This window comes from Notothenia rossii (genome assembly GCF_949606895.1).
Source record: "Notothenia rossii genome assembly, chromosome: 4".
In the NCBI taxonomy this organism is placed as follows: Eukaryota; Metazoa; Chordata; class Actinopteri; order Perciformes; family Nototheniidae; genus Notothenia; species Notothenia rossii.
The window spans coordinates 2,353,490-2,379,854 of record NC_136902.1 but is presented as its reverse complement, the minus strand read 5'-3'; the positions used below and the strand labels follow the sequence as shown (position 1 = coordinate 2,379,854).

General features: G+C 38.8%; 2 protein-coding genes across 3 annotated transcripts; one reads left to right on the top strand and one right to left on the bottom strand.

Annotated features, from left to right (window-relative positions):
* The first annotated feature begins 284 nt into the window (after nt 1-284).
* LOC307035638 (matrix metalloproteinase-19-like) lies at nt 285-11,941 on the top strand. Its single transcript, XM_079675241.1, has 9 exons — nt 285-1,364; nt 1,763-1,839; nt 1,922-2,046; nt 3,257-3,469; nt 6,167-6,412; nt 8,223-8,318; nt 10,091-10,255; nt 11,110-11,237; nt 11,509-11,941. Exons 1-9 carry the CDS (start codon nt 1,182-1,184, stop codon nt 11,737-11,739), a joined length of 1,464 nt encoding a protein of 487 aa, XP_079531367.1. The 5' UTR covers nt 285-1,181; the 3' UTR covers nt 11,740-11,941.
* A 952-nt stretch (nt 11,942-12,893) lies between these two features.
* On the bottom strand, nt 12,894-25,860 carry LOC307035646 (transmembrane protein 198-like). 2 transcript variants are annotated; one of them, XM_079675262.1, is made up of 5 exons: nt 25,787-25,860; nt 20,807-21,060; nt 18,756-19,328; nt 18,249-18,376; nt 12,894-13,886 (listed from the first exon to the last, which is right to left on the bottom strand). In XM_079675262.1, the coding sequence occupies exons 2-5, from the start codon at nt 20,955-20,957 to the stop codon at nt 13,665-13,667; spliced, it is 1,074 nt and encodes a 357-aa protein (XP_079531388.1). In that variant the 5' UTR covers nt 20,958-21,060; nt 25,787-25,860; the 3' UTR covers nt 12,894-13,664. The 2 variants fall into 2 exon arrangements, with proteins under 2 accessions (XP_079531388.1, XP_079531387.1); XM_079675261.1 differs by lacking the exon at nt 25,787-25,860 and adding an exon at nt 23,566-23,834.
* Between the last annotated feature and the right edge of the window lie 505 nt (nt 25,861-26,365).

Below are 26,365 nucleotides of genomic sequence, written 5' to 3'. Positions count from 1 at the left end.
GTAGAGACACTACATACTGATATACACCTGAACATCAGCAGGAGAGGACTCTTTAAAGTAGAGACACTACATACTGATATACACCTGAACATCAGCAGGAGAGGACTCTTTAAAGTAAAGACACTACATACTGATATGCACCTGAACATCAGCAGGAGAGGACTCTTTAAAGTAGAGCCATTACATACTGATATACACCTGAATATCAGCAGGAGAGGACTCTTTAAAGTAGAGACACTACACACTGATATACACCTGAACATCAGCAGGAGAGGACTCTTTAAAGTAGAGACACTACATACTGATATGCACCTGAACATCAGCAGGAGAGGACTCTTTAAAGTAGAGACACTACATACTGATATACACCTGAACATCAGCAGGAGAGGACTCTTTAAAGTAGAGACACTACACACTGATATCCACCTGAACATCAGCAGGAGAGGACTCTTTAAAGTAGAGACACTACATACTGATATACACCTGAACATCAGCAGGAGAGGACTCTTTAAAGTAGAGACACTACATACTGATATACACCTGAACATCAGTAGGAGAGGACTCTTTAAAGTAGAGACACTACATACTGATATACACCTGAACATCAGCAGGAGAGGACTCTTTAAAGTAGAGGAATCAGGGGTTAACATTGAACTGGTTGGATTTAGAAAGTGTCTGAGTCTCTCTCAGTTTTATCTCTGAATGAACAGAGAGGCGTTTCGTCTCTGCAGGATTCCACGATGGTCTCCGGGGGCGTCATTGTTTTTCCTCCCTATGTTGTGAACATTATAATTATCTGTTGTTTCCCAGAGGAAGCGTGGTGAGTTGTTTTCCTCGGGGATCTGTAACCATGCGTCACAAATCATAAACGCATCACTTGAACTTAAATCATCTGGGCACTAATTACCCTAAAGTATAAATAAAGAAAGATGGGGTAATCTCCCATTATATGAGATTATTGGTTATAGAGTAATCCTGTTTATTAGACGGTGTGCAGATACTTCCCTGCTTCCTTTGACGTGAACACAAAGACTCGGATGTTGTTCTGAACCTCTGTAAATTGTTTTATGTGTTGGTGTCCGGAGGCGTTACTGAGTGTGAAATATGTTTTCTGTTTTTCACACATCACATTCCTTGAAAAGGTTTATGATGTGGTTTCGAACAGACACTATAAAAACTGAATGTCTAAACTGAAGCAGACTCAGGGAGGACGAGGAGAGGAGGGAGAACTGGTTTATTATAGTGATATTATTAATGAGAAAGTGATGGGAAACATGGAGTTCCTGCTGGAGCTGATGGTGCTTCTGGTTCTGATGACCACAGCTGCTTCTGGACTGAGAGCAGACGACTTCACTGGAGCCGTGGTGAGAGCACTCTGGAACGAGAGGCGGACATTTGAATTTAATGAGACGTTTATCCTGCTCAAAAAACACAGGTTTCGGTTCAATATTTATTGGAAGCAAAGCTTAGCTGGCGGCTATTCTGTCAAATTCAAATAGCTTTATTACAAAATGAACTTTGATTGCTAAACAATTAGATATTCTTGATTATTATTTTTGTGTTTTAGATGTTGGGGTAGTGGGATGGGGTAATACACATTATTACTAATCCTGTTTTTGTTTTTTAAGCAACTTCTTTCAGGATAATTATTCAACAAATAAAGATTTACTTAAATGACAATGTTTAATGCCAGATTTGAAGTATTTTGTATTCAACCAAATGCTTTTCCACCACTTTAATTCTCATAGTTGTGTTTCTTCAGGTGTATTTAAAGAAGTACGGCTACCTGAACGCCCTGCTGCCCAGCCCTCCGCCTCGGGACATGAAGGCCGCCCTGAGGTGATTTGAACTCTCACATTTGAACTCTCTTAATGGTAGTTTGCACGTTTGATTGTTTAAACGAGACGTCTGTGTGTGTCAGAGTGTTTCAGAAAGCCACTCAGCTGCAGGTCTCAGGCAGAGTGGACGCAGCGACGATGAGGATGATGAGGAAACCTCGCTGTGGAGAGGAAGATTCCTTCAGGTTCCACAGATACAGAGTCCTGGGTAACAACTCATCTCACTATCGAGTTAAAGCAGAATTACACTTTTAATCAACGGTGGAGAATAACATTTTGACTTTGTGGGATACCTGAGTGTATTCATTTCATGATACTTCATTGTACTCCGCAAAGACAGAGTAACTGACCACAAAGACACACAGAATGACCTCAAAGAAACACAAGATTACCAGAAATAGACACAAAGAAACACAAAATGACCAACGTTAGATCATTCAAATCATTTTGTTGCATAAATATCTTAAAATGCTGCTTTCAGACTCAAATCTGCTGCTTTCCACTGTTTCATATAACATTTGAGTACATTTGGGTTTTGTTAATAAATAACCATCATGTATTATGTGAGACAGTTTGAATGGACTTTGTATCAAACATTATCTGCATGTTTTAAATTAATGTTTAAATATAACATTAGCACAAACCTCATGGTAACTTTTGAGGGAGTTTTGGAGAAATCTGCCGACACAAATAGAGAAAGTTAGGAAAATAAACCGCTACATTTTGATTTTGGGACATTTTTCAGGTAGTATAAAGGATAAAGTATAAAGTTGCATAAAAAGAAATGACTCCAAAAGTAAAGTACTTCAAAATGGTAGGATACTTGAGTAAATGTACTTCATTACATTCCAGCACTGATGGTACTTTGATGCTTACATGTATACCTTTGTACTTTGAATGGCATACTTTAACTTCTAGTATTTCTTTACTTCTTATAGTGAAATATCTAAGTACTACATCCGTGTAAACATGTGTCAAACGTCCCTGTTAGAAACTCTCCCTCGTCCCCGGCTTGAGCTTGAACCTCAGGATCCATGTATGTGTGATCCTCTCCAGAATGGAAGTAGTCATCACATACAGAGCATCAACTAGTTCCTGAACAGTGTCCTTCACATGCTGATATCCAAGAGAGGGAGTTCCACAGTCACAAGATGGAGGAATAGAAAGCAGTATTCAATGTTTACTTCAGATTAGCTCCACGTCAGAAATGATCATGCTTGTCATATGTCTCTCTCCATAGAGGCTGAATCATCATGTTAATCACATAGCTATCATATGCCTCAAACAGTCCTGATGCTCTTCTAGGTAATCACACATCCTGTCATGTTCACAGCTAGAGTTGATACCTTTGATATCATGTGACTCTCATGTTGGAAGAGTACATTCAGTATGTTCCCCTTGTTGTCTCCTGGTTGCAGGACACTGGCGTAAGAAGATGCTGACGTACCGGATCTTAAACTTCACCCCGGACCTCGGGCAGGGGAAGACTCGGCAGGCGATCAGCGCTGCGTTCAGGTACTGGAGCGACGTCTCCCCGCTGAAGTTCAGAGAGACGCAGACAGGAAGAGCCGACATCAAGATCTCCTTCCACCGGAAAGACAAGAGCTGCCCCGTGCCCTTCGACGGGAGAGGTACCACACACGGTCATCATATGCAAAATGACTTAAAGGAGGCTCAAAATGGATGAAGAGAATGAAATGGCAAAAAAGACACAAAGTGACTTCAAAGCGAAACCAATAAACTACAAGAGACCAATAAACTACAAGAGAGACCAATAAACTACAAACAGACCAATAAACTACAAGAGAGATCAATAAACTACAAACAGACCAATAAACTACAAACAGACCAATAAACTACAAACAGACCAATAAACTACAAGAGAGATCAATAAACTACAAACAGACCAATAAACTACAAACAGACCAATAAACTACAAGAGAGACCAATAAACTACAAGAGAGACCAATAAACTACAAGAGAGATCAATAAACTACAAGAGAGACCAATAAACTACAAACAGACCAATAAACTACAAGAGAGACCAATAAACTACAAGAGAGACCAATAAACTACAAGAGAGATCAATAAACTACAAGAGAGACCAATAAACTACAAACAGACCAATAAACTACAAGAGAGACCAATAAACTACAAGAGAGACCAATAAACTACAAACAGACCAATACACTACAAGAGAGACCAATAAACTACAAACAGACCAATAAACTACAAGAGAGACCAATAAACTACAAGAGAGACCAATAAACTACAAGAGAGACCAATAAACTACAAACAGACCAATAAACTACAAGAGAGACCAATAAACTACAAGAGAGACCAATAAACTTCAAACTACAAGAGAGACCAATAAACTACAAGAGAGACCAATAAACTTCAAGAGAGACCAATAAACTACAAACAGACCAATAAACTACAAGAGAGACCAATAAACTACAAACAGACCAATAAACTACAAGAGAGACCAATAAACTACAAGAGAGATCAATAAACTACAAGAGAGACCAATAAACTACAAGAGAGACCAATAAACTACAAGAGAGACCAATAAACTACAAACAGACCAATAAACTACAAGAGAGACCAATAAACTACAAGAGAGACCAATAAACTACAAGAGAGACCAATAAACTACAAACAGACCAATCAACTACAAGAGAGACCAATAAACTACAAGAGAGATCAATAAACTACAAACAGACCAATCAACTACAAGAGAGACCAATAAACTACAAGAGAGATCAATAAACTACAAGAGAGACCAATAAACTACAAACAGACCAATCAACTACAAGAGAGACCAATAAACTACAAGAGAGATCAATAAACTACAAACAGACCAATAAACTACAAACAGACCAATAAACTACAAACAGACCAATAAACTACAAGAGAGACCAATAAACTACAAACAGACCAATAAACTACAAACAGACCAATAAACTACAAGAGAGATCAATAAACTACAAGAGAGACCAATAAACTACAAGAGAGACCAATAAACTACAAACAGACCAATAAACTACAAGAGAGACCAATAAACTACAAGAGAGACCAATAAACTACAAGAGAGACCAATAAACTACAAACAGACCAATCAACTACAAGAGAGACCAATAAACTACAAACAGACCAATAAACTACAAGAGAGACCAATAAACTACAAGAGAGATCAATAAACTACAAGAGAGACCAATAAACTACAAGAGAGATCAATAAACTACAAGAGAGACCAATAAACTACAAGAGAGACCAATAAACTACAAACAGACCAATAAACTACAAGAGAGATCAATAAACTACAAGAGAGACCAATAAACTACAAACAGACCAATAAACTACAAGAGAGATCAATAAACTACAAGAGAGACCAATAAACTACAAGAGAGACCAATAAACTACAAACAGACCAATAAACTACAAGAGAGACCAATAAACTACAAGAGAGACCAATAAACTACAAACAGACCAATAAACTACAAGAGAGACCAATAAACTACAAGAGAGACCAATAAACTACAAACAGACCAATAAACTACAAGAGAGACCAATAAACTACAAGAGAGACCAATAAACTACAAACAGACCAATAAACTACAAGAGAGACCAATAAACTACAAGAGAGACCAATAAACTACAAACAGACCAATAAACTACAAGAGAGATCAATAAACTACAAGAGAGATCAATAAACTACAAGAGAGATCAATAAACTACAAACTACAAGAGAGACCAATAAACTACAAGAGAGATCAATAAACTACAAGAGAGATCAATAAACTACAAGAGAGATCAATAAACTACAAACTACAAACAGACCAATAAACTACAAGAGAGACCAATAAACTACAAACAGACCAATAAACTACAAACAGACCAATAAACTACAAGAGAGACCAATAAACTACAAACAGACCAATAAACTACAAGAGAGACCAATAAACTACAAGAGAGACCAATAAACTACAAACAGACCAATAAACTACAAGAGAGACCAATAAACTACAAACAGACCAATAAACTACAAGAGAGACCAATAAACTACAAGAGAGACCAATAAACTACAAACAGAACAAATACATGTATTCCAAATGGCTGCAAAGCAAAATGACAAAAGAGACACAAAAAAATATTTTAAGAAAAGATACGAAAACTCAATGATTTCAAAGAGACACAACACAAATACTAAAAGACATAAATGTCTGCAGAGAAATAAACAAACTACAAACACGCACAAACATGTCTAACAGGCTCCAGGTTGTAAAATATTTGTTTCCACGACTTCTTTCGACCCGTTTTGTTTCCAGGTCAAGTCCTGGCCCACGCCGACGCCCCCGAGTCGGGCAAGGTTCACTTCGACAGCGACGAGGTTTGGACGGAGGGTAAGAGCTCGGGGTCCAACCTGAGGATCGTGGCCGCCCATGAGGTCGGCCACGCTCTGGGTCTGGGTCACTCGCAGCACTACAGCGCTGTGATGGGCCCGGTCTACAGCGGGTACCAGGCCCACTTCAAACTGCACCCCGACGACATCCAGGGCATCCAGGCTCTGTACGGTAATATCAAAATAAGAAGTGTTTTTCATCATTTCTTTTGCAGAATTTTTTTTTATACAGATTTCATTTTTAAACATAAATAATATCCACATTTCTTATTTTTTTCACTTAATTTTTTCAATGAACTTACATACACCTCCACTGACTTCCCTCTACTGGCTTCCCTCCACTGACTTCCCTCTACTGGCTTCCTGTCCATTTTAGAGTTCATTTTAAGATTATATTGTTTTTAAATCTCTTCATGGGCTGGCCCCTCAGTACATCTCCGACCTCCTACAGGTGTACCCCCCCTCAAGGGCTGTGAGGTCGGCTGATCAGCTGCGGCTGGTAGTCCCTAAAACAAAGAGAAAGACCAGGGGAGACCGAGCCTTCTCAGCATTCGCCCACTCTTCAAACTTTTAAGTCCCACCTGAAGACCCACCTCTTTCTCCTCTTTCGAGTCAGTCTGAGCTCTACCTATTCTATGCTTTTATTGCCTGTCCCTAGCCTTTCTGTGTGCCTTGTATCTATTCTTGTAATATTATATTTTATTTAGGACTGTCAAACGATTACAAATTTTAATCAGATTAATCACAGCTTAAAAATTAATTAATCATGATTAATCACCATTCGACCTATGTCCAAAATATGCAATTTCTTTATGTATATTGTTGTGGGAATGGAAAGATAAATGAAAGAAGGCGGATATATCCATTTAACATACAGTATGTTTATTATAACATTGTTCTGTGTGTCAAAATGAAAGACAGCCCACAAACCTATCAATCATCAAACCGTGGGGTCTTATTTCATTACGTGTTGATTTCTATCAACACGTAATGTTGTATCGATGTGTGTATAGAGATGCACTTCAGCAAAAGTATTCTCCGTCAGGACTTCCTCCAACAACACCACGCCGTTATCTTGATTCTGATTGGCCAGAAGACATGATCAAAGATGTTCTATTGAGAAGACGATCACTACGTGACAAGAGTTTTCAAAACCGTCTCTAGTCTTCGGTATTTCCAGACAAGTGGCTACTGAAATCAATCTTACTAACTGCTGTCTGTGTGATTTACTCCGCGCGAGTAGGCGGACTTTATTTTGCTTACTTTAACATCATTTTTCATGGTGGGGCTAAGCCATTTCTTGGTATGGCTGTAGCCTACCCCAGCGCTGCCACTGGTGGGATGTATGGGGCGGGCCATTATGCGCATGCGTTAAATGCGTTAAATATTTTAACGCAATTAATTCAAAAAATTAATTACCGCCGTTAACGCAATAATTTTGACATCATTAATTTTATTATAATGTTACGTTCATTGAGAAGTACTTCGGCAAACCTTCTGTTTTTAAAATGTGCTATAGAAATAAAGTGGATTGGATTAAATCTTTATTAATTTTTGTATATATATTTATATGTCCTAATAGATTTTTTTCTATATTTAGCATATTTTTGTATATTTTCTTTGATGCTGCTTTAATTTTTTTCATATATTATGTTCTATTTTTTAAAATATTTTAATTGTCAATATATATTTTAAATTGTTTCTATCAAAATGTTTCTTTTATGCATTTAAAAAAACAATTATTTCATATAATATGTGCTAATGTCCTCAAATTCTTTCATATTTTAATTTTAAATCATTTTTTCCTTTTTTTAGCTTTAATTTAATTTCATATTTATTTTTAAATTTTAATACATTTCATTTTTAATTGAATTTTTCTACATTCATATTTCTTTATTGTATTTTCTCTTGTCTTTGAGTGGTGTCAGTCTACTTTTTAAAGCAGAATTAATACAATGTGTGCTTTTTATTAATATTTTCAGGGAAGCCGGAGAAGCCCCCTCCTCCCAAAAAGACTTCTTCGGTACCGGGGGCCGCTCCGGACCCCTGCGGTTCCCCTGTGGATGCTGTGATGTTGGGTACAAACACTTTAATAAACTTGAGTTATATCCACTCACAGCTGGTATTCCAACCCAGCCTCACAACACAACGTGTAATAGCTACGTTGGTCCGCAGGGCAACACGTAGCATATTCACAAATAACCCTCTCAAGACGTGACATGGATACAATATTTTTGTCCTATTCATCTCTAATGACCGGTGTCCGTGTCACGTGATCGCAAACTTTCCCAGCGTGGAAAAAAGAACATGGCGGACACCCGATTTATTTGTAGTGTAAAATCCTAAATTGTCGTATGGATTGTTTATATTGCACTTTGTTTTGCACTTTTAGAATCTGCATCCAGTGGATGTTTAGGATCCAGTGGCGGACTGGCCATCGGGACGTTCGGTTCCGATGGGCCGGTCGGATAAGTCACTGACACCCCCCCCCCCTCCCCGTTGACAATTTACTAGCGGTATTTACTTGCGGTACCGAGGTGGGCCGGTCGAGAGTCCCGGGCTGATTTTAGTCCCAGTCCGCCCCTGTTAGGGTCCATAGTTTGATAGATATTACGAAGATTATTTGAGCTCCATGTTTTTTTTAACAGAATATTGTATCCATGTCACGTCTTGAGAGGGTTATTTGTGAACATACTACGGTTTGCCCTGTGGACAAACGTAGCTATTACACGTTGTGTTGTGAGACTGGGTTGGTTAATTCATTTGATCTATCTATCTTTATGTAAATCTTATATTCATATTTATGGTTTACATTTATGATGCATAATATTTTTATTTAATTGAATATTTTATTGCATTTTACTTCATTTTTCTGTCTTTATACTCATATTTTCAAATGTTATCTTTTATTGCATTTTTTTACTTTAACATCTCGAATGTTAAAGGGGACCTATCATGCAAAATGCACTTTTTGATGTCTTTTATACATAAAGATGTGTCCCCGGTGTGTCAGGGAACTCACGCAGCGTCAGGAAATAAAACCCTTTCTCTTTTCCTCCGTACCCAAATATCTAAAAACGGGGGAACAACGAGCGGATACAGATTTGCTGCCGATATGACGTAATATCAGATGGTGGACCCACAGAAAATTGCTATCAGAAACAATGCCTGATGTGTTTTGGACGTAATATGGTATTTGTTTACATTAGCAAGCCTCGCTAACACTCAGAGCTAACCTGTACTGGAGAGCACATCAAAAAAGGAACTCACCTTGTGATAAACCCGCAAGAGAAGAAGCATTTGAGCTCCATACTGTTTCAGAAATAATCCTTGACGTGGTTTAGAACAGGATGGCGTTTTATCACAGCAGAATTTAACTTTATCTCCGGTAGAATTCTGATCAGGCATTAGCTCCGCCTCCTCCTTCTATTTTTTCAAGCTAAGGACCCAAAATCCGCGTTTCTCTAACAGCTGGAATAGAGGGATATGAGGGATTTCTTCACTTATTGTAAGTCACTTTGGATAAAAGCGTCAGCTAAATGCAATTTAATGTAATTTCTAAAATGTATGATCTGTTTGTATTTTGAGAAAAACACATCAGACATGTTTTTATATATTTTTATATATCTGAGACCCATAATGCCTACAAATAGCATGATAGGTGCACTTTAAAGTTTTTTTGCACATTTGTATTCGATATCTTATTAATATATTGCTTTAATTTAATTTTCTGTATTTTTGTATTCATTTTTTTACTTTAATATCTCCTCTCAATAATTTATTTATTTTTTTGCACATTTTTCTTTCTACTAAACGTCATGACTTGGTGCTATCCACTGTGTGCCTTTAGGCCCCCAGCAGAAGACCTTTGTGTTCAGGGGGGGCTTCGTGTGGACGGTCTCCAGCTCCGGCTTCGACCCCCCCCGCCTGACCTCTGACCTCTGGAGGGAGCTGCCGGGGAGTCTGAGTGCTGCCGTGACCTCACAGAGGAGCGGGAAGACATACTTCCTCAAAGGTGCACTCAGGAAATTACAAGTTGTAATTAACAGTAATATTATTTATTAAGATATAATTTAACTGCATTGTATACATATTATCATTTTATTTGATCTATATCTAATAGATTTTATAATTTATTAATACTAATACTTTATTAATCCCAAATTGGGAAATGTTTTCGTTGCAGCCGCACTAAAACAAAGTATTGGACACAGGGCCGTTTCTTCCTATAGGCGGACTATGCAGATGCACAGGGCCCCCGCGGCCACTAGGGGGCCCCCAAGCTCAAAGTTCAGGTTCAGCCTCAATATATTTGGGGAGGATTAAAATGAGCCGTCTTTATTTGTAGACAGCCGAGCCCCCTCCTGTGTTCGGTGAAGCATTATATGCTTAACAATCAAATGTAGGATATAAACACAACTAAACTACAATGATAGAAAATCTGTGGCTTGTGTTTTTGGGGAAATAAAGTCGAAATCATCGTTGGGCTGTCAGCCAATGAGTGACGTCTGAGGAAGATCAAAAATGTAAATTATACATTGTTTAGAAAATGCTGCATCTCTTGCATTTATTGACGTAGAGGAGCCTTATTGTTTACTTTTTAATATACTTTTGAGTAACTTTCAATTGCTTGGTTTTCGTGAAATCAGCCTGTTGTCCTCTTAAAGTGAAAAAGATTGATGCGTCTCCACAGATCATCTTAAAGGCTGCGAATCCCCCATGGTAGTTACAACACTGTAAAAACGAGGGCCCCCAAACAGCTAGAAACGGTTTGCACATAATTAGGACAACAACAAAAAAGAGTAGAAAGTAAACAATAATCGATATAAACGTCTCTAATAGTTATAGAGTTATTTTGCTGTTCATCAGAGAATACAGTCTGGAGGTACTCGGGCTTCAAACTGGACCACGGCTTCCCCAGAAAGCTGTCCAACATCCCGGCGAACATCGACGCTGCCTTCTACCTCAGCAAGAGCAAGAAACTCATCTTCATCAAAGTGAGTGAAGAGCAAAGGATGTAGGAATATATATATATATTAGGAAAATGAGTAGAGACGTTGTCAACCAATTAATTACTCAAAAAAAGTGAATAAATATTCTGCTATTTTTATTCGAAGGCCTACTTTTTAATCCTTTATTCTTATTATTATACTTTACAGTTATTTATTAGTACTTCTTAAGAATTATTATCATTCTACTAAACAAAGATATTGGTTATTAGCAGCCCTAGCTGGATTTGACTCCCCGTGACACTGTGTTTCGTCCCAGGGCTCAGGATACTGGCAGTGGGATGAAACCAGCACCTCCGGCTTCTCCTCGTACCCCCGGCCGTTGTCCCACCTGTTCCCCGGCGCTCCCGGCGCTCCCGACGCCGCCCTCGCCTCCTCCAACGGGAACATCCTTCTGTTCAAAGGCTCGCAGGTCTGGAGCGTGAAGCTGCAGAAACACGTGGAGAAACCTCGAAGCCTCGCAGCCGATTGGCTGAAGTGTGACGACTGAAACACACCTCATCACACACAGAGATTTGATCCATGTGTGAGGAAGAAAAGGATTGTTTTAAGTCTGCAGCAAATCAGCACTGTACATTTTGGTGTGATGAGTCCCTTTGTAAATATTATTTTAAAAAGGCCCTGCTTGTTGTTTTTTGAGTTCTGCAAACCAATATTTATATAAAACATTACTTCAAAAACTGGACAATCAAGCCGTCGTTTTCTCTGTCCAATCATTTTTTATTTTACAACATTCCACATTTCTCTTTCTCTTCAAACTCATACTTTAAAAATACATCTCAGTCTCATCACATTGACTTTCTCTGCATCTTTCATGTACTTAAAGTATAAGTACTCAGATCTTGTACTTGAATAAAAGTAGAAGTACTCAGGTCTTGTACTTGAGTAAAAGTACTCAGATCTTGTACTTGAGTAAAAGTACTCAGATCTTGTACTTGAGTAAAAGTAGAAGTACTCAGATCTTGTACTTGAGGAAAAGTAGAAGTATTCAGATCTTGTTCTTGAGTAAAAGTAGAAGTACTCAGATCTTGTAGAGTAAAAGTAGAAGTACTCAGATCTTGTACTTGAGGAAAAGTAGAAGTATTCAGATCTTGTTCTTGAGTAAAAGTAGAAGTACTCAGATCTTGTACTTGAGTAAAAGTAGAAGTACTCAGATCTTGTACTTGAGTAAAAGTAGAAGTACTCAGATCTTGTACTTGAGGAAAAGTAGAAGTATTCAGATCTTGTTCTTGAGTAAAAGTAGAAGTACTCAGATCTTGTAGAGTAAAAGTAGAAGTACTCAGATCTTGTAGAGTAAAAGTAGAAGTACTCAGATCTTGTACTTGAGGAAAAGTAGAAGTATTCAGATCTTGTTCTTGAGTAAAAGTAGAAGTATTCAGATCTTGTTCTTGAGTAAAAGTAGAAGTACTCAGATCTTGTAGAATAAAAGTAGAAGTACTCAGGTCTTGTTCTTGAGTAAAAGTGGAAGTACTCAGGTCTTGTTCTTGAGTAAAAGTGGAAGTACTCAGATCTTGTTCTTGAGTAAAAGTGGAAGTACTCAGATCTTGTTCTTGAGTAAAAGTAGAAGTACTCAGATCTTGTTCTTGAGTAAAAGTAATAGTCCCAGAGTGTAGGAATACTCTGTTACAGTAAAAGTCCTGCATTCAAAATGTCCCTCAAGTGAAAGTAGAAAAGTATTCTCATCAAAATATAGTGAAAGACAGTAAAAGTAGTCATTGTGCAGATTGGTCCATTTCAGAATAATAGATATGATGTGTTTTATAATGATTGATCATGAAAGTGTTCTCAAAGCTGGTAAAGGTGCAGCTAGTTTGAAGGACTTTGTATACTGCAGGGTAGCTTGTGAATTTACTCCAGGTGGAACTAAAGTCTGATTTAACACTTGATTAGATTTCACATCATTCATCCACATCTGAGAAGTAACTAAAGGTACTAAATACATGTAGTGGAGTAGAAGTACACCATGTACCTCTGAACTGTAGTGGAGGAGAAGTACACCATGTACCTCTGAACTGTAGAGGAGTAGAAGTACACCATGTACCTCTGAACTGTAGTGGAGGAGAAGTACACAGTAGCATAGGATGGAAATACTTAAAGTAAACTACAAGTATCTCAAAAAGTAAATGTACTTAGTTGCTTCCGTCAAACTCACTTTTGCTTTCAATCTCTATTCATCATCCCACATTACACGTTCCCTTGATTAGGACTAGTGTTTTTGTTGTTCTGATTGTATGTAAAGTGTCTTTGAGCACTGGGAAAAGTGCCATACAAATCAAATGATGACCATAAAGGGTACATGAAGAGTATTGCTGCCTGTACAGAAAACATCTCCGACACAAAATGTGATGAACTGGTCTAGAAGCAAACTATTACAGAAGAAGTGGATTCAGGGCGGCAGTGGAGACGGTCTGATTCTCAGTAAATAACGTAATCGTGCATGTTGCTGACATTGGAAGGCGTGTTTCTTCCCACTGTGTAGACCGGCGTGGCTGCGGAGGTCAGAGACACCATGGACCCCGTCTCAAAGTCAAAGTCGATCAGAGTGTGTGCTGCAGAGACGAGGCTTCTGCTGGAGGAAGAGGAGGAGGAAGAGGATCCTGTTCCCTGCTGACGCTCCTGCAGACACTGCAGATAACTCTGAGGCAGAAACACAGGATCAGGATTATTATCATGCAATGAGGGGGGGAAGGAATGAGTCCGAAAAGAGTCAGCGTTTCATCACTTCCTGTCCCCTCTTCAATGGTTTTCTGAATGTATTTTTATCCTGAAATAAGGTCTGTGGTTAACACAAGCTGAAGAGATTTGTATTCTTCGATATAGCATAGGTCAGTAAATACCCCACTGGCGGATTTAAAAACGGCGGTTGCTAGCTAGTGTCTAAATGAGACGACTAGACGTCATCACGGCCAACATTAGCCGCCTTTAGCTTAGCGGTGGTGACGTGAAGTCATGTGACCGTGCTGTAGTTCCTTTATAGCCCAACATTAGCCACCTTTAGCTTAGCGGTGGTTACGTGAAGTCATGTGACCGTGCTGTAGTTCCTTTATAGCCCAACATTAGCCTCCTTTAGCTTAGCGGTGGTTACGTGAAGTCATGTGACCGTGCTGTAGTTCCTTTATAGCCCAACATTAGCCACCTTTAGCTTAGCGGTGGTTACGTGAAGTCATGTGACCGTGCTGTAGTTCCTTTATAGCCCAACATTAGCCACCTTTAGCTTAGCGGTGGTGACGTGAAGTCATGTGACCGTGCTGTAGTTCCTTTATAGCCCAACATTAGCCACCTTTAGCTTAGCGGTGGTGACGTGAAGTCATGTGACCGTGCTGTAGTTCCTTTATAGCCCAACATTAGCCACCTTTAGCTTAGCGGTGGTGACGTGAAGTCATGTGACCGTGCTGTAGTTCCTTTATAGCCCAACATTAGCCTCCTTTAGCTTAGCGGTGGTGACGTGAAGTCATGTGACCGTGCTGTAGTTCCTTTATAGCCCAACATTAGCCTCCTTTAGCTTAGCGGTGGTGACGTGAAGTCATGTGACCGTGCTGTAGTTCCTTTATAGCCCAACATTAGCCACCTTTAGCTTAGCGGTGGTGACGTGAAGTCATGTGACCGTGCTGTAGTTCCTTTATAGCCCGACATTAGCCACCTTTAGCTTAGCGGTGGTTACGTGAAGTCATGTGACCGTGCTGTAGTTCCTTTATAGCATAACGTTAGCTTTTTACTTCAGAAATCATAACGTGGTGATAATATGCAACCCAGTCTCACGGCATTTCGTGTTATAGTCACGAAATGTAATCTATTGGTTCGTGTTCACCAACACGATTTTCCCCTTTTTTTCGTGTCACACAGAACAATTTTAAAAGCAATGTCTTTCTATTGGTAGTATGTTTCATGCCTGCAGCACGTCTGTTTGTCCGTTCGGGTCTTGGAAGACTGGAAGCTGTGGGGATCATAAAAACATGTTCTTACTCAATATCCAGCCACGATTATTGTTTTTATTTTAAATCGTATGTCGGACTTTTTTTGTCGTCTGTGAGGAAAAGAAATGGCTCAGAGCCTCAGAAAACTGACATCTGTATTTTTTGAATCTTTTTTTCTTCTAATTTGTTATTCTTTTCTAAAGAACACACTGTTATTCACTCAGCAATAACACACAATTCTCCTTGATTTTATTTATTTGTTTAATTCCATAATCTCTGGCTTTTTGGGCGTCCCTCAGGAACTGAATTTCAAAATAAAAATAACCGGAAACAGACGTGGGCCTATAAGGGACATTTCGAGCATCATTGCGATACACAGCGACTGAACTGATTACCCAAGATCCTCAGCTATGGTTTAAGCTCGCTGATTGGATGTTTTAGCTGCAATGCACGTTGGGATATGGTGTTAATGCGATATCAAATCCAAAAAACTATTAAAAAAATTAATAAAATAATACTTTATTCCGAGTGTTCTTGCTTTTCTCTTTGAAAGTCATCACATAACGGCATGGTAATACACGGTTCGGCTGCATTACATATTACAGATCTGCCGTAGTTCTTTATTTATAGAGCCCTGATGAGAAGACCTTTGGAAATACTGGAAGAACTGCCGCCGAAACTGAATACTTGACGTGGATCATAAATATATCAACAATTAAACAACATCTTCCATTTCTCTTCACTCAATACGTCTCCTCGCAGGATCAACACTAATTCAGCTGACTTTTACATTTGATCTAATTCGTAGATAGGTTATATTTACACCATAACGGTGCACAGCTGATAGAAAAGGACTTACTGATTTTCTTTGAATATAAGAATGTAAATACTGAGTTTGAAATAGTATAGCAATATGCTGTCAAATTATGTAAAAACATGAATAAAACTACACATCTTCAGATGGTGTACATACATAAGTGTCCTACACTAATAATACAAAGTTATTATTAGGATGCTGTGTGCACCTTGTGTGCGCCGCCTAGTGGTTAAAGCACGTTATTGAATTATTGTTTTTATGTGTTTTATTTGATTAAAAACATATTAGAGTACATACTTTCATAGGGGGAAAGTAGAAGGTCATGATAGAAATATAGAATATAAAAAATCAAGAAGATACTGTAAGTGATCTCTACAATAAAACAGTTTAGTGCTGGATGTACAAATATATTAATATGAGGATGAGCAAAACAGACAAACTAATTAACCTTTATTAACACATTAAATAATACTTTAGGTTAAGGTCTTCTTTCAAATAAGAAGAAAGCTTTGGGGGTATCTACAGATAAATATTAAGCCTGACAAAGTACTTAACGTCTAATATATTGCTTTCCTGCGATGTTAACTATGTTGAAGCACTTATTTTAATATTATACATATGAATTATACTCTTATGTAGATAGTATAAGAAATGTGCAGAATTTGACAGTTTAATGGTTGAGGTACAAACCCATGTTGATAGATGTCTTGTAATGTGCTGTTGAGGAACCTGTGACCCAAGTTTTTCATTCATTGCATAACTACACCATGACTTCGCAACCTTAGAAAATCTTGAAATCTTGAAAGGGATGTGCAAAATAGCCATTATACAGTCTTTAATGAACTATTAGTAGAGAATAACGAGTAATGAATATACTTTATTACTCGTTTCCATTCATGTCAATCTGATTTAATGGTTGTTTATATTTCACATCATTAATCAGAATCTGCAAAGTAACTAAAATAAATGTAGTGGAGTAAAAATACCAGGTTAACCTCTGAATTGTAGTGGAGTAGAATTACAAAGTAACAATGAGCTGTCATGAGGGTATATATTAATGCTGCCCATTATGGATACAAGCGATTTTCACCCATTTATTAATGATATGTTTTACATTTGATAACACCAATGTGTTTAATACTGTCAACTCCCAATTGTGGGGAAAACGAAAACGTTCAGTAGAGACGTCCCATGGAACATTTTGCGAAACACAATAGCCAGCATGTGTAGTTCTGGGGGGGCGTTCCATTCCAGTTTTGGATAGTCTGGCGTGGTTTTGTTCCATTTCAAACAGCTGTTTGACGCTCGGCGTAACCTTGGCGCACTGCCACTCCAACATCCAATCCCAGAGCTTGAAGATTAATCACGTTGACTGTAGTCCTAAACGATAGCTGGGGATTATGGGTAGTGTAGTGTCTTCGGCCATCCTAAACTCCAAAATGTTTTTCGGATTTCATCTCGCATTAACACCATATCCCAACATGCATTGCTGCTAAAACATCCAATCGGCGAGCTTAAACCATAGCTGAGGATCTTGGGTAATCAGTTCAGTGGCTGTGTATCGCAAATGATGCTCGAAATGTCCCTTATAGGCCTACGTCTGTTTCCGGTTATTTTTATTTTGAAATTCAGTTCCTGATGGACGCCAAAAAAGCCAGAGATTATGGAATTAAACAAATAAATAAAAACAAGGATAATTGTGTGTTATTGCTGGGTAAATAACAGTGTGTTATTTAGAAAAGAATAACAAATTAGAAGGTAAAAATATAAAAAGAAATACAGATTTCAGTATTCTGAGGCTCTGAGCCACATTTATTTTCCTCACAGACGACCAAAGAAGTCAGACATTATACGATTTAAAATAAAAACAATAATCGTGGCTTGATATTGAGTAAGAAGATGTTTTTATGAACCCCACAGCTTCCGGTGTTCCAAGACCCGAACGGACAAAAAGACGTGCTGCAGGCACGAAACATACTACCAATAGAAATAAATTGCTTTTAAAATCGTTGTGTGACACGAAAAAAAATGGTGTTGGTGAACACGAATCAATAGATTAAATGTCGTGACTATAACACCAAATGCTGTGAGACTGGGTTGTAATATGTGGAGATTATCCTGCTGAACTAAACGTTTAGGTATCATGAACGTTGATATTATTTTCTGACATTATCCAAAATCACATGGAAGAATCCCATTGGACCAGGGAGATGCTGCCTTCAGGGACCAACACAGAACTACGCTTTGTCTCTGAATGTGAACACTGACCGGTGCCAGGACGTCTCCGGCGTAGCGTTTCACTGGTGGAGGGCGGCGGCGCCGGTGAGGTGGAGGTCGTCTCCTCAACTCTCTGTATTTGTGCTTCTTCACGTGTTTCTTCTGTTTTTTGTATGCAGCTGGAAAGCATCGAAAGGGGAGATACAAATAAAGTGTAAGTATGACATCACAGGATAACTTTTTGAGCTGAACATCAGCAGGAGAGGACTCTTTAAAGTAGAGACACTACATACTGATATACACCTGAACATCAGCAGGAGAGGACTCTTTAAAGTAGAGACACTACATAGTGATATACACCTGAACATCAGCAGGAGAGGACTCTTTAAAGTAGAGACACTACATACTGATATACACCTGAACATCAGCAGGAGAGGACTCTTTAAAGTAGTGACACTTCATACTGATATACACCTGAACATCAGCAGGAGAGGACTCTTTAAAGTAGTGACACTTCATACTGATATACACCTGAACATCAGCAGGAGAGGAACTCACCTTCTTTGTGTGAAAATCCTCTGGTTGTGAACCTCCACTGCACGGCTCCACCAATCAAAGCGAGGAGTGGCCCCAGCCCAGCGATGGCCCAGTTGAACCAGCAGAGGGGTTTAACTGGGTTCCCAGTGAACACATCAAACAGCTGATCCAGCAGTGTGGCCCCTCCCAGCAGGAGGTCCAGGCTCAGCAGCACGATGGCGGATCCCAACACCGACGTGTAGGCGATGATCAGGACCTTCTGCCAGCGAAGAGTCATCAGGGCCACGATCAGGCCTGAAGCCAGCACCACGCTCAGGGGGCCCAACACTGGCCCCAGGCTGTGGAAATGAGCCAGCAGCATCAGGGGCCCCACGGAGAGCAGGGCCCCCAGCTGCAGGCCGCTGAGCAGTAGCCCAAGCGGAGGCACCAGGAGGGCCATCAGCCCCGTGACGAGCCCGATCCCCAGCCCCAGAACCAGCCTGGTCCCTGGGCAGAGGTCGGCCATCAGAGGAGGGTCCAGGTGGAGCAGCGGGAGAGAGACGGGGCCACAGAGGAAGCCACAGAGGAACATGGCCGCCTTAAAGCAGCGGTATCCTGAGGAGGGGGGGGGGGGGGGGGGGGGGAATGAAAGAGAGTTTATTTCTGTCTGTAAATGTCCCCTCTGTGGGACTAATAAAGTCATTCTGATTCTGATTATTACAGTGATATAAATACATACAGAACACTGCATATTCTATTTGCACATTATTAAGATATGTTTAGATAAAAACATTTTTATATTTTTGTTTCACTTCTTACTTTGACTGTGTTTTATTCAGAACTTTTCTTTTTTTAATTCTGACTTGTTTCGCCAATTTAAACTTTTTCTCAGAGTAGACTTTTTTCTCAGATCATTACTTTTTTTTTGCATATTTTTGACTTTTTTTCTCAGAAATAACTATTTTTCGAAAGGACTTTTCTCTTAGAACTTTTGTTCTTTTGTTTATTTCTCATATTTTTTAGATTTTTCCGAATTTACTTTTTTTTTTTAATCAGATTTTTTAAATTATTTTCTACTTTTTACCTTAAATCAATTTCTTTGATCAGATTTCCAACTTCACTAAGAGTTTCGACTTTTTCCTCAGAATTTACTTTTTCCCAGATATCTGAATACAGTTTTTAAAAATTCTTATTCTTTTATCTTTTCTTTCTTAAAAAGTTCTTAAATAATAATTAATTTTCTTTTTTTAAGTAGTACTGTTATTATTACATTATTACATTATTAACTTGAAGCAGCGGTACCCTGAGGAGAGGGGGGGGGGGGATAAAAATTAGATTATGTCTGTCACTTCATCTGTGTAATTCTATTGTGATATCATTACAGTATACTGTATTATATGTAGTACAATTTGAACATTATTAATATATGTTTATATGATTTGTTAAAATAATTTTGTTGCACTTCTTACTTTCACTGTGTTTGACCTATTTCTGAGAATTGACTTTTTTCTTATATTTCTGACTTTTATATTCATAACTTTTCTTTTTTCATTTTGACTTGTTTCGCCGATTACATTTTTTCTCTCAGATTTCGGACTTTTTTTCCACAGAATCATTTTCCCCTAAAATTAGGTTTTGAACTTTTTTCTCAGAATCGACTCTTACTAGATTTCAGACCTTTTTTTGCATATTTTTTACTTTTTTTGTTAGAAAAACATAACTATTTTTGCAAATTATGACTTTTTTCTTAGAACTTTTTCCTTTTGGATTATCTTTCTCATATTTTTGAGATTTTTCAGAAATCATTTTCTTTTCCGATATTGTTTTTTTTTCTCAGAATTCATATTTCTTTCTCGACTTTTTAACTTTTTTCTCAGATATTGTTTTTTAAATCAGATTTCTCACTTTACTTTACATTTTCTTTTCTGATTACTTTTTATTGTAAAATTCTTATTTTTACAATTAATTTTTAAAAAGTTGTATTATTATTTTTATAATTAAATATTATTTGAATTGTATGATTTCCTTTAATATTTTTTTATAATAATGGTTACTATTATTATTATTTATAATTATAATTGGTCTATGAGTACCTATGAGCAGGTATACGAGTCCAGCAGAGATACCGGCGGAGCAGAGGATCATGGGTAAGACTTCCTGCTTGATGTTATCCTGCAGAGAACACATGTGGCCCCCAGCAGCGAGGGCCTCGGGCTCCTGGGGGATATACAGCCAGGCGGCCATCTTTAGAGGATTATTATTATCTCCTCTTTGGTCGCCCTGTGTTCATGAGAGGGTTAAAGTGGGAAGTCCTGCAGGAGGAACTGAGCTGCTTCCTGCTGTGCACCTGCAGAGGGAGGAGGCGTATTAAGGGCTTTAGAATACACATATTAAGTTAACACAAATACAAACAGTATTTACATGTTACTTTCAAGCCTGCTAACTTCAGAGTTGTTTATATTTGGAACATCCTGGGGGGTAATCCTTCAAATATTTCTTTTATGCACAAACATGAAAATGGATTTGGCTTTTCCCCATGTGCCAGTTTCCAGCCTCTGTTTCCTGGAAGTTTTGTTAAAGAACAGGAAGCAGGCGAGGAAGCGACCTCATGGCTTATTGTCACTCACTTTTAAATGTTCTCAGCATGTGGTTAAGAGCTCAGCACTATCACAGAAACAGCTAAATACAACATGTTCTTACACCTAATGAAGGAAGAACTACTTCTGAATTAAACTAGAAATACTATCAGGTTAAAGTCCTGCAAATATCTGTTAAGTCCATCGACACTGATTGAGCTTGTACTGATAAAAGTATTGCCGTATTTATATTTAAATACCTCTTTAATCTTCAATTCTACACAAGCAAAGTGCCCAAACATTATTTGCTTCAGATGGCAAAGAAAATATAATCAGGTCTAGTTCAGCTATGAAAACTTGCAGGAGAATATTGTGTACATGTGACCATGCAATTCTCAAAACCTAAAGCTCATATATAAACAACAGACTCCCGGCTGCTAAACAATAAATCCAAAAATCTAATTTACACTCGATTGTAAATCATAAATCAACTTGGAAAAGTACAAAAGTATGAGCATAAAAAAGCACCAAAACATTAAAGCATGAAAACAGTAGAGCCTGGATAACTACAAGTACCTTAGAAATATTGTGACATTGAAATACTTTAAAAAGGTTTAATTCGTCAAATTGGCTTCCGGTTGAGAAACGTCTGCAATCTCGTGTTATCACTTTTCTCAGAAATGTCCAATTTAGCAAAAAAACACTGTATTTTTATGATCAAATGGTTTACACAGGAGACGAGCATGACCTTCAAACTAGACAAGCTACATCAGGCCATCTCCTGGCACCTAAACCCCGGACAAATCTTCTGAGACTTATAGAGCTATAAAGGAATGGAACTCATTGCCAAACTACCTCGCTGACATAGAGTTCAAGAAGAGATTGAAGTGCCGATGATGACCATGTACCCTTGTGATTGAAGTGCCATCTACTATCGAGCATGTACCCTGTGAGCTTTGAACCCTAATTGAATTGTATTTCATGCTTTGTACTGGTGGGGGGTTTGTGCACTCATCCTTGGCTGAGTTTGATGTTGAAAGTGGATGACATTGTTGATGATGTTGGAAATTGTTGATGATGTCAGGACTTATGTCTTGAAGGTTGTTGTATTGTTTTAAGTGTCGGGCCCCAGGAAGAGTAGCTTTTGTCAAGAGCAAAAGAAGAAGAAGAATTGGAGGGATGAAACCCTCTTTAATGGTCAAACATGCAGAGAGCACACAGTGAAATGTGTTATCTGCTTTTAAACCATCCTAGCAGCAGGAGTCTAGAACCAGGAGTCTAGAACCTGGAGTCTAGAACCAGGAGTCTAGTACCAGGAGTCTAGAACCTGGAGTCTAGAACCAGGAGTCTAGCACCAGGAGTCTAGAACCAGGAGTCTAGCACCAGGAGTCTAGTACCAGGAGTCTAGCACCAGGAGTCTAGCAACAGGAGTCTAGTACCAGGAGTCTAGCACCAGGAGTCTAGTACTAGGAGTCTAGTACCAGGAGTCTAGCACCAGGAGTCTAGTACTAGGAGTCTAGTACCAGGAGTCTAGTACCAGGAGTCTAGAACCAGGAGTCTAGTACCAGGAGTCTAGAACCAGGAGTCTAGCACCAGGAGTCTAGCACTAGGAGCAGTGGACAGCTATTGTACAGCGCCCGGGGAGCAATGGGAGTGAGAGGGGAAGGGGGGTATCCGGTGCCTTGCTCAAGGGCACCACGGCAGGGCAGGAGGTGAACTGGGATCTCTTCAAGTAGCAGTCCACACTCCATGTTGGGGACTTGAACCGGCGGCCCTACGGCTCACAGTCCAAGCCCCTACTGACTGAGCCACTGCCAGTAAAGCTAATGGGGATCCTAAATAAACATAAACATAAATGTAGGTAAATAAAGTAAAAGAAATCCAAAGCTTTTAGAATGATGATGACAAAATAATTGCTGTCCTTAAAAATGATACCTGAGTCACGTTCCTTCTCTGGTTTGCATCATGTAAAAAACTCACATAACATCAGTATACATTTGAACCTGAGTGAAACAGCGACGTGTTTACCTGCAGGTCTAACCTCTCAGCAGATCTGCAGCAGATGGACTTAGAGCAGATTTAGCTCCACTCTGTTCTCTGAAACAAACTTTCTGACTCCTTCAAACACATTCCTGCCAATATCATCAGATACTTCTAACTGGAATGACACAAACACCACTTTCTCTGCAAACTGCCCGTACCAAATTAAACATTCCCCGCGTAACATGCAATACACACAGGTAGAGTTTGAGAGCAATGCAGTGTGTGAGGGTTACCTGCAGTGAGGCATGTCTTCACAGACAGGAAGTGAGCGTCTTCAGGTAAACAAGTGTTTTCCAGCAGTATCTGCTGCTCCTCGGTCCGGCTCTCACCGTCTGCTGCCAAGTGCAAGGCCGACCTGCTGCTCCACTACCCATGATGCACCTGGAGCTGCATCATCCCATCAGAGCTTTGTCTTTAACACGTCGCCTTTAATTAAGCTTTAAGTTGAAACGGATAAGACCTCGTTTTAACCCCTCAAATCCCTTCTGGGACTTTCCTGAAGATCCTTTATTTCTATTTTCCAGCAGCTTCTGATGCCACGGCAAACACTGATGTTACGTATGAATGTGTTCTATCTATTTCTGGTCTGAAATGTGCTTTATTTGACTTTTTTCAATATGAATTCGGTCCGTTTACTGTTTTCTAAATGACTTTGTGCTGCATTGCTTGAATGTAAGGTGCTTCACAAATAGAGTCATTTAATTATACTTATATAAATATAACCTTTTAACACAATATTATTTCTGATTATTCATTTTACAGCCCTTATAATTAATGTTTTAATCATCATTATATAATCAAACACAATACTTTGATTTCTTTATCAGTTTAATGAACGCTCTACACTTTTATTTTAAGCAGTTTAACATTTTGCAGATCATTTTGAGGGAGTATTTTTTACAGTGTGGTACGAGTATATTAACATTAAACAGTAAATAATAAAAAAAAAACTCTTTATAAACTAAATAAATTCATTATAAAATACTCAAATCTTAAAGTGAAAGGGTGCACCTTCATAAACGTACACTGGTGTTTATCAACTTATCAGGATCAAAGATTATTAATAACTAAAAAGTCACTTGAAATAAGATATCAGCTCAAATATGGCATCAATCTCTCTTCTCTTTTCTGAGATGTGTTTGTGTGCATGGTCGTTGTTTAACCCTCCTGTTGTCTTCTAGCAAACCATAGCTTCTGTTTTCTGAGCGGTGACTTGCTTAAAGAGGATTAAAGTTATGAGGAGGATGACTCATCAGAAACACAACGTGACGACGCCCCGCTGACGTCAGCATTATTACAACGCTGGAGTTTAATTAAAAACCTGATCAGTTTTAGGATTAGGGTTTCAGACAGTAAGAATAACATCGTTTCCCAAACACGTTGTCTAGATTTGAGTGCACTCTAAAGGAAAACCTAACTCAAGGTCTCATCAGTCTGCATGGAGGTTGAATTCAGAGAAGGTAGATACAAAGAGCAGGTCAGAGATGCTAAATCAGAGGAGAGGAAAACTACAGACTAAGACCATCTTTCTGTTTACCTGCAAGAATAAAAGACTAAGAAGAAACATCTCATTACGGTTTAAAAACACTAAACGTACAAGCTTTAGGTTTGCAAGGGTCCACAGTACGGAGATTGATAAGTCCATACAAATATATGTATCTGTACTTTAAATAAGGCATCTTATTGTGAGTATAGGTCTCTGTTGGACTGTTGCATTGTGCACTCTTTCAGGGACAAAGTGTGCACATGACTTATGGCTATTAAATCCACTGCATTTCATTAAATGTAAAACATATATTGTCCCAGGGAAGGGGAACTATTTTATCATCTTGTCTTTAAAAAATAAAACTGCAAGGATCCGTATATCTGATTTAAAAAGGCCTCTGCAGCTGTACAGGCTTCAATCCATATCAGTAGCAAGCTCAGAATGTAAAACTCATATAAAGATATGTAAATGGTGCTAGTGTTAATCCCATTGCAGTGGAGCTCTGTGAACTCCACTAAAGCTTCTACTTCTACTCTTAATTAGAGGTGTATTAGCCTTGTATTCCTGCAGGTAGACGGTCTGTTGTTCTCAGGTTTAGCACGAGGCTCTGCTGCGTCAAATTTGACCGGTCCTGTTTTAACTGCTATTACATTAACTAGACCCTCCAGAAAAACGCGGGCTAAAATCCTTGATTATGCGATTAAACATGCGGGGTTTTTATGTGATTTTATGCGGTGAAATTGCGGAGAGTTGCGAAATATGCTAAATATGCGGGGGAAAAGAATAACAATTTTTTTAAATATTGGGCTGTCTTATTTATTCTCTCTCACACACAACCTGCCACTAACGTTAAACCCATTTACTATTCAATTAAACACATTTAATGTTTATTTACACACTTCTCCGCCTCATTCTGTTTTCATTTACTCGTTCGTTATCTGACCAGCTTCAATCTTGTAGCTACTCACTTCGTTTCTTGTAGCCCTCCAAAGGGTTTTGGAGGTTGATGCCTCGCTGAACGTGAGTTGAATGGCTTTCTTGTCCGCAGCAGCAGAAAGCATTTTCGAATGTTTGAATGAATCAAAGTGGGCCGTCACCGTCGATGTTCTCTTATGCTCCAATACACAGTTGCACGGGGTGCAGAATAGTTTCTCCCCACTTTTTGCCCGGTCTTTAGTAGAAATGTTCGTCGGTAAATGAGATGGATTAGTTTTTTTCATCTTGGTGTTTTCTCTCTCGTGTGAGCTCCACAAGTTCACTCTACACAGTGTTGTTTACATGCTGTGATGCGCGAGCTGATGACGTCACGTCAAGACGAGTTAACTTTTTTCCCCCTCAACCTTGTGTGGAAAAATGCGGGGATTATGCGGCCTTTTGATAAATATGCGGCCTTTTAAAAATCTGCGCCACTTTTGCTGATTATGCGGTAAATTCTTTGATCGCAGAATCGCGTTTTTCTGGAGGGTCTAATTAACACAAACACCATTAATCATCACCACATTTCATTTATCACCTTTTCAAACTGTAAATATTGTATCAGACTACTG

Bases quoted from the DNA above. Each gene is read 5' to 3' on its own strand.
- LOC307035638 (XM_079675241.1), top strand. From the start codon at position 1,182: ATGTCTAAACTGAAGCAGACTCAGGGAGGACGAGGAGAGGAGGGAGAA. The intron at 3,470-6,166 runs GTACCACACACG...TTTTGTTTCCAG, and splicing joins CGTGCCCTTCGACGGGAGAG to GTCAAGTCCTGGCCCACGCC. The intron at 10,256-11,109 runs GTGCACTCAGGA...GCTGTTCATCAG, and splicing joins GAAGACATACTTCCTCAAAG to AGAATACAGTCTGGAGGTAC.
- LOC307035646 (XM_079675262.1), bottom strand. From the start codon at position 20,957: ATGGCCGCCTGGCTGTATATCCCCCAGGAGCCCGAGGCCCTCGCTGCT. The intron at 19,329-20,806 runs GTACTCATAGAC...CCCCCTCCTCAG, and splicing joins ACTCGTATACCTGCTCATAG to GATACCGCTGCTTTAAGGCG. The intron at 18,377-18,755 runs GTGAGTTCCTCT...GATGCTTTCCAG, and splicing joins AGGATTTTCACACAAAGAAG to CTGCATACAAAAAACAGAAG.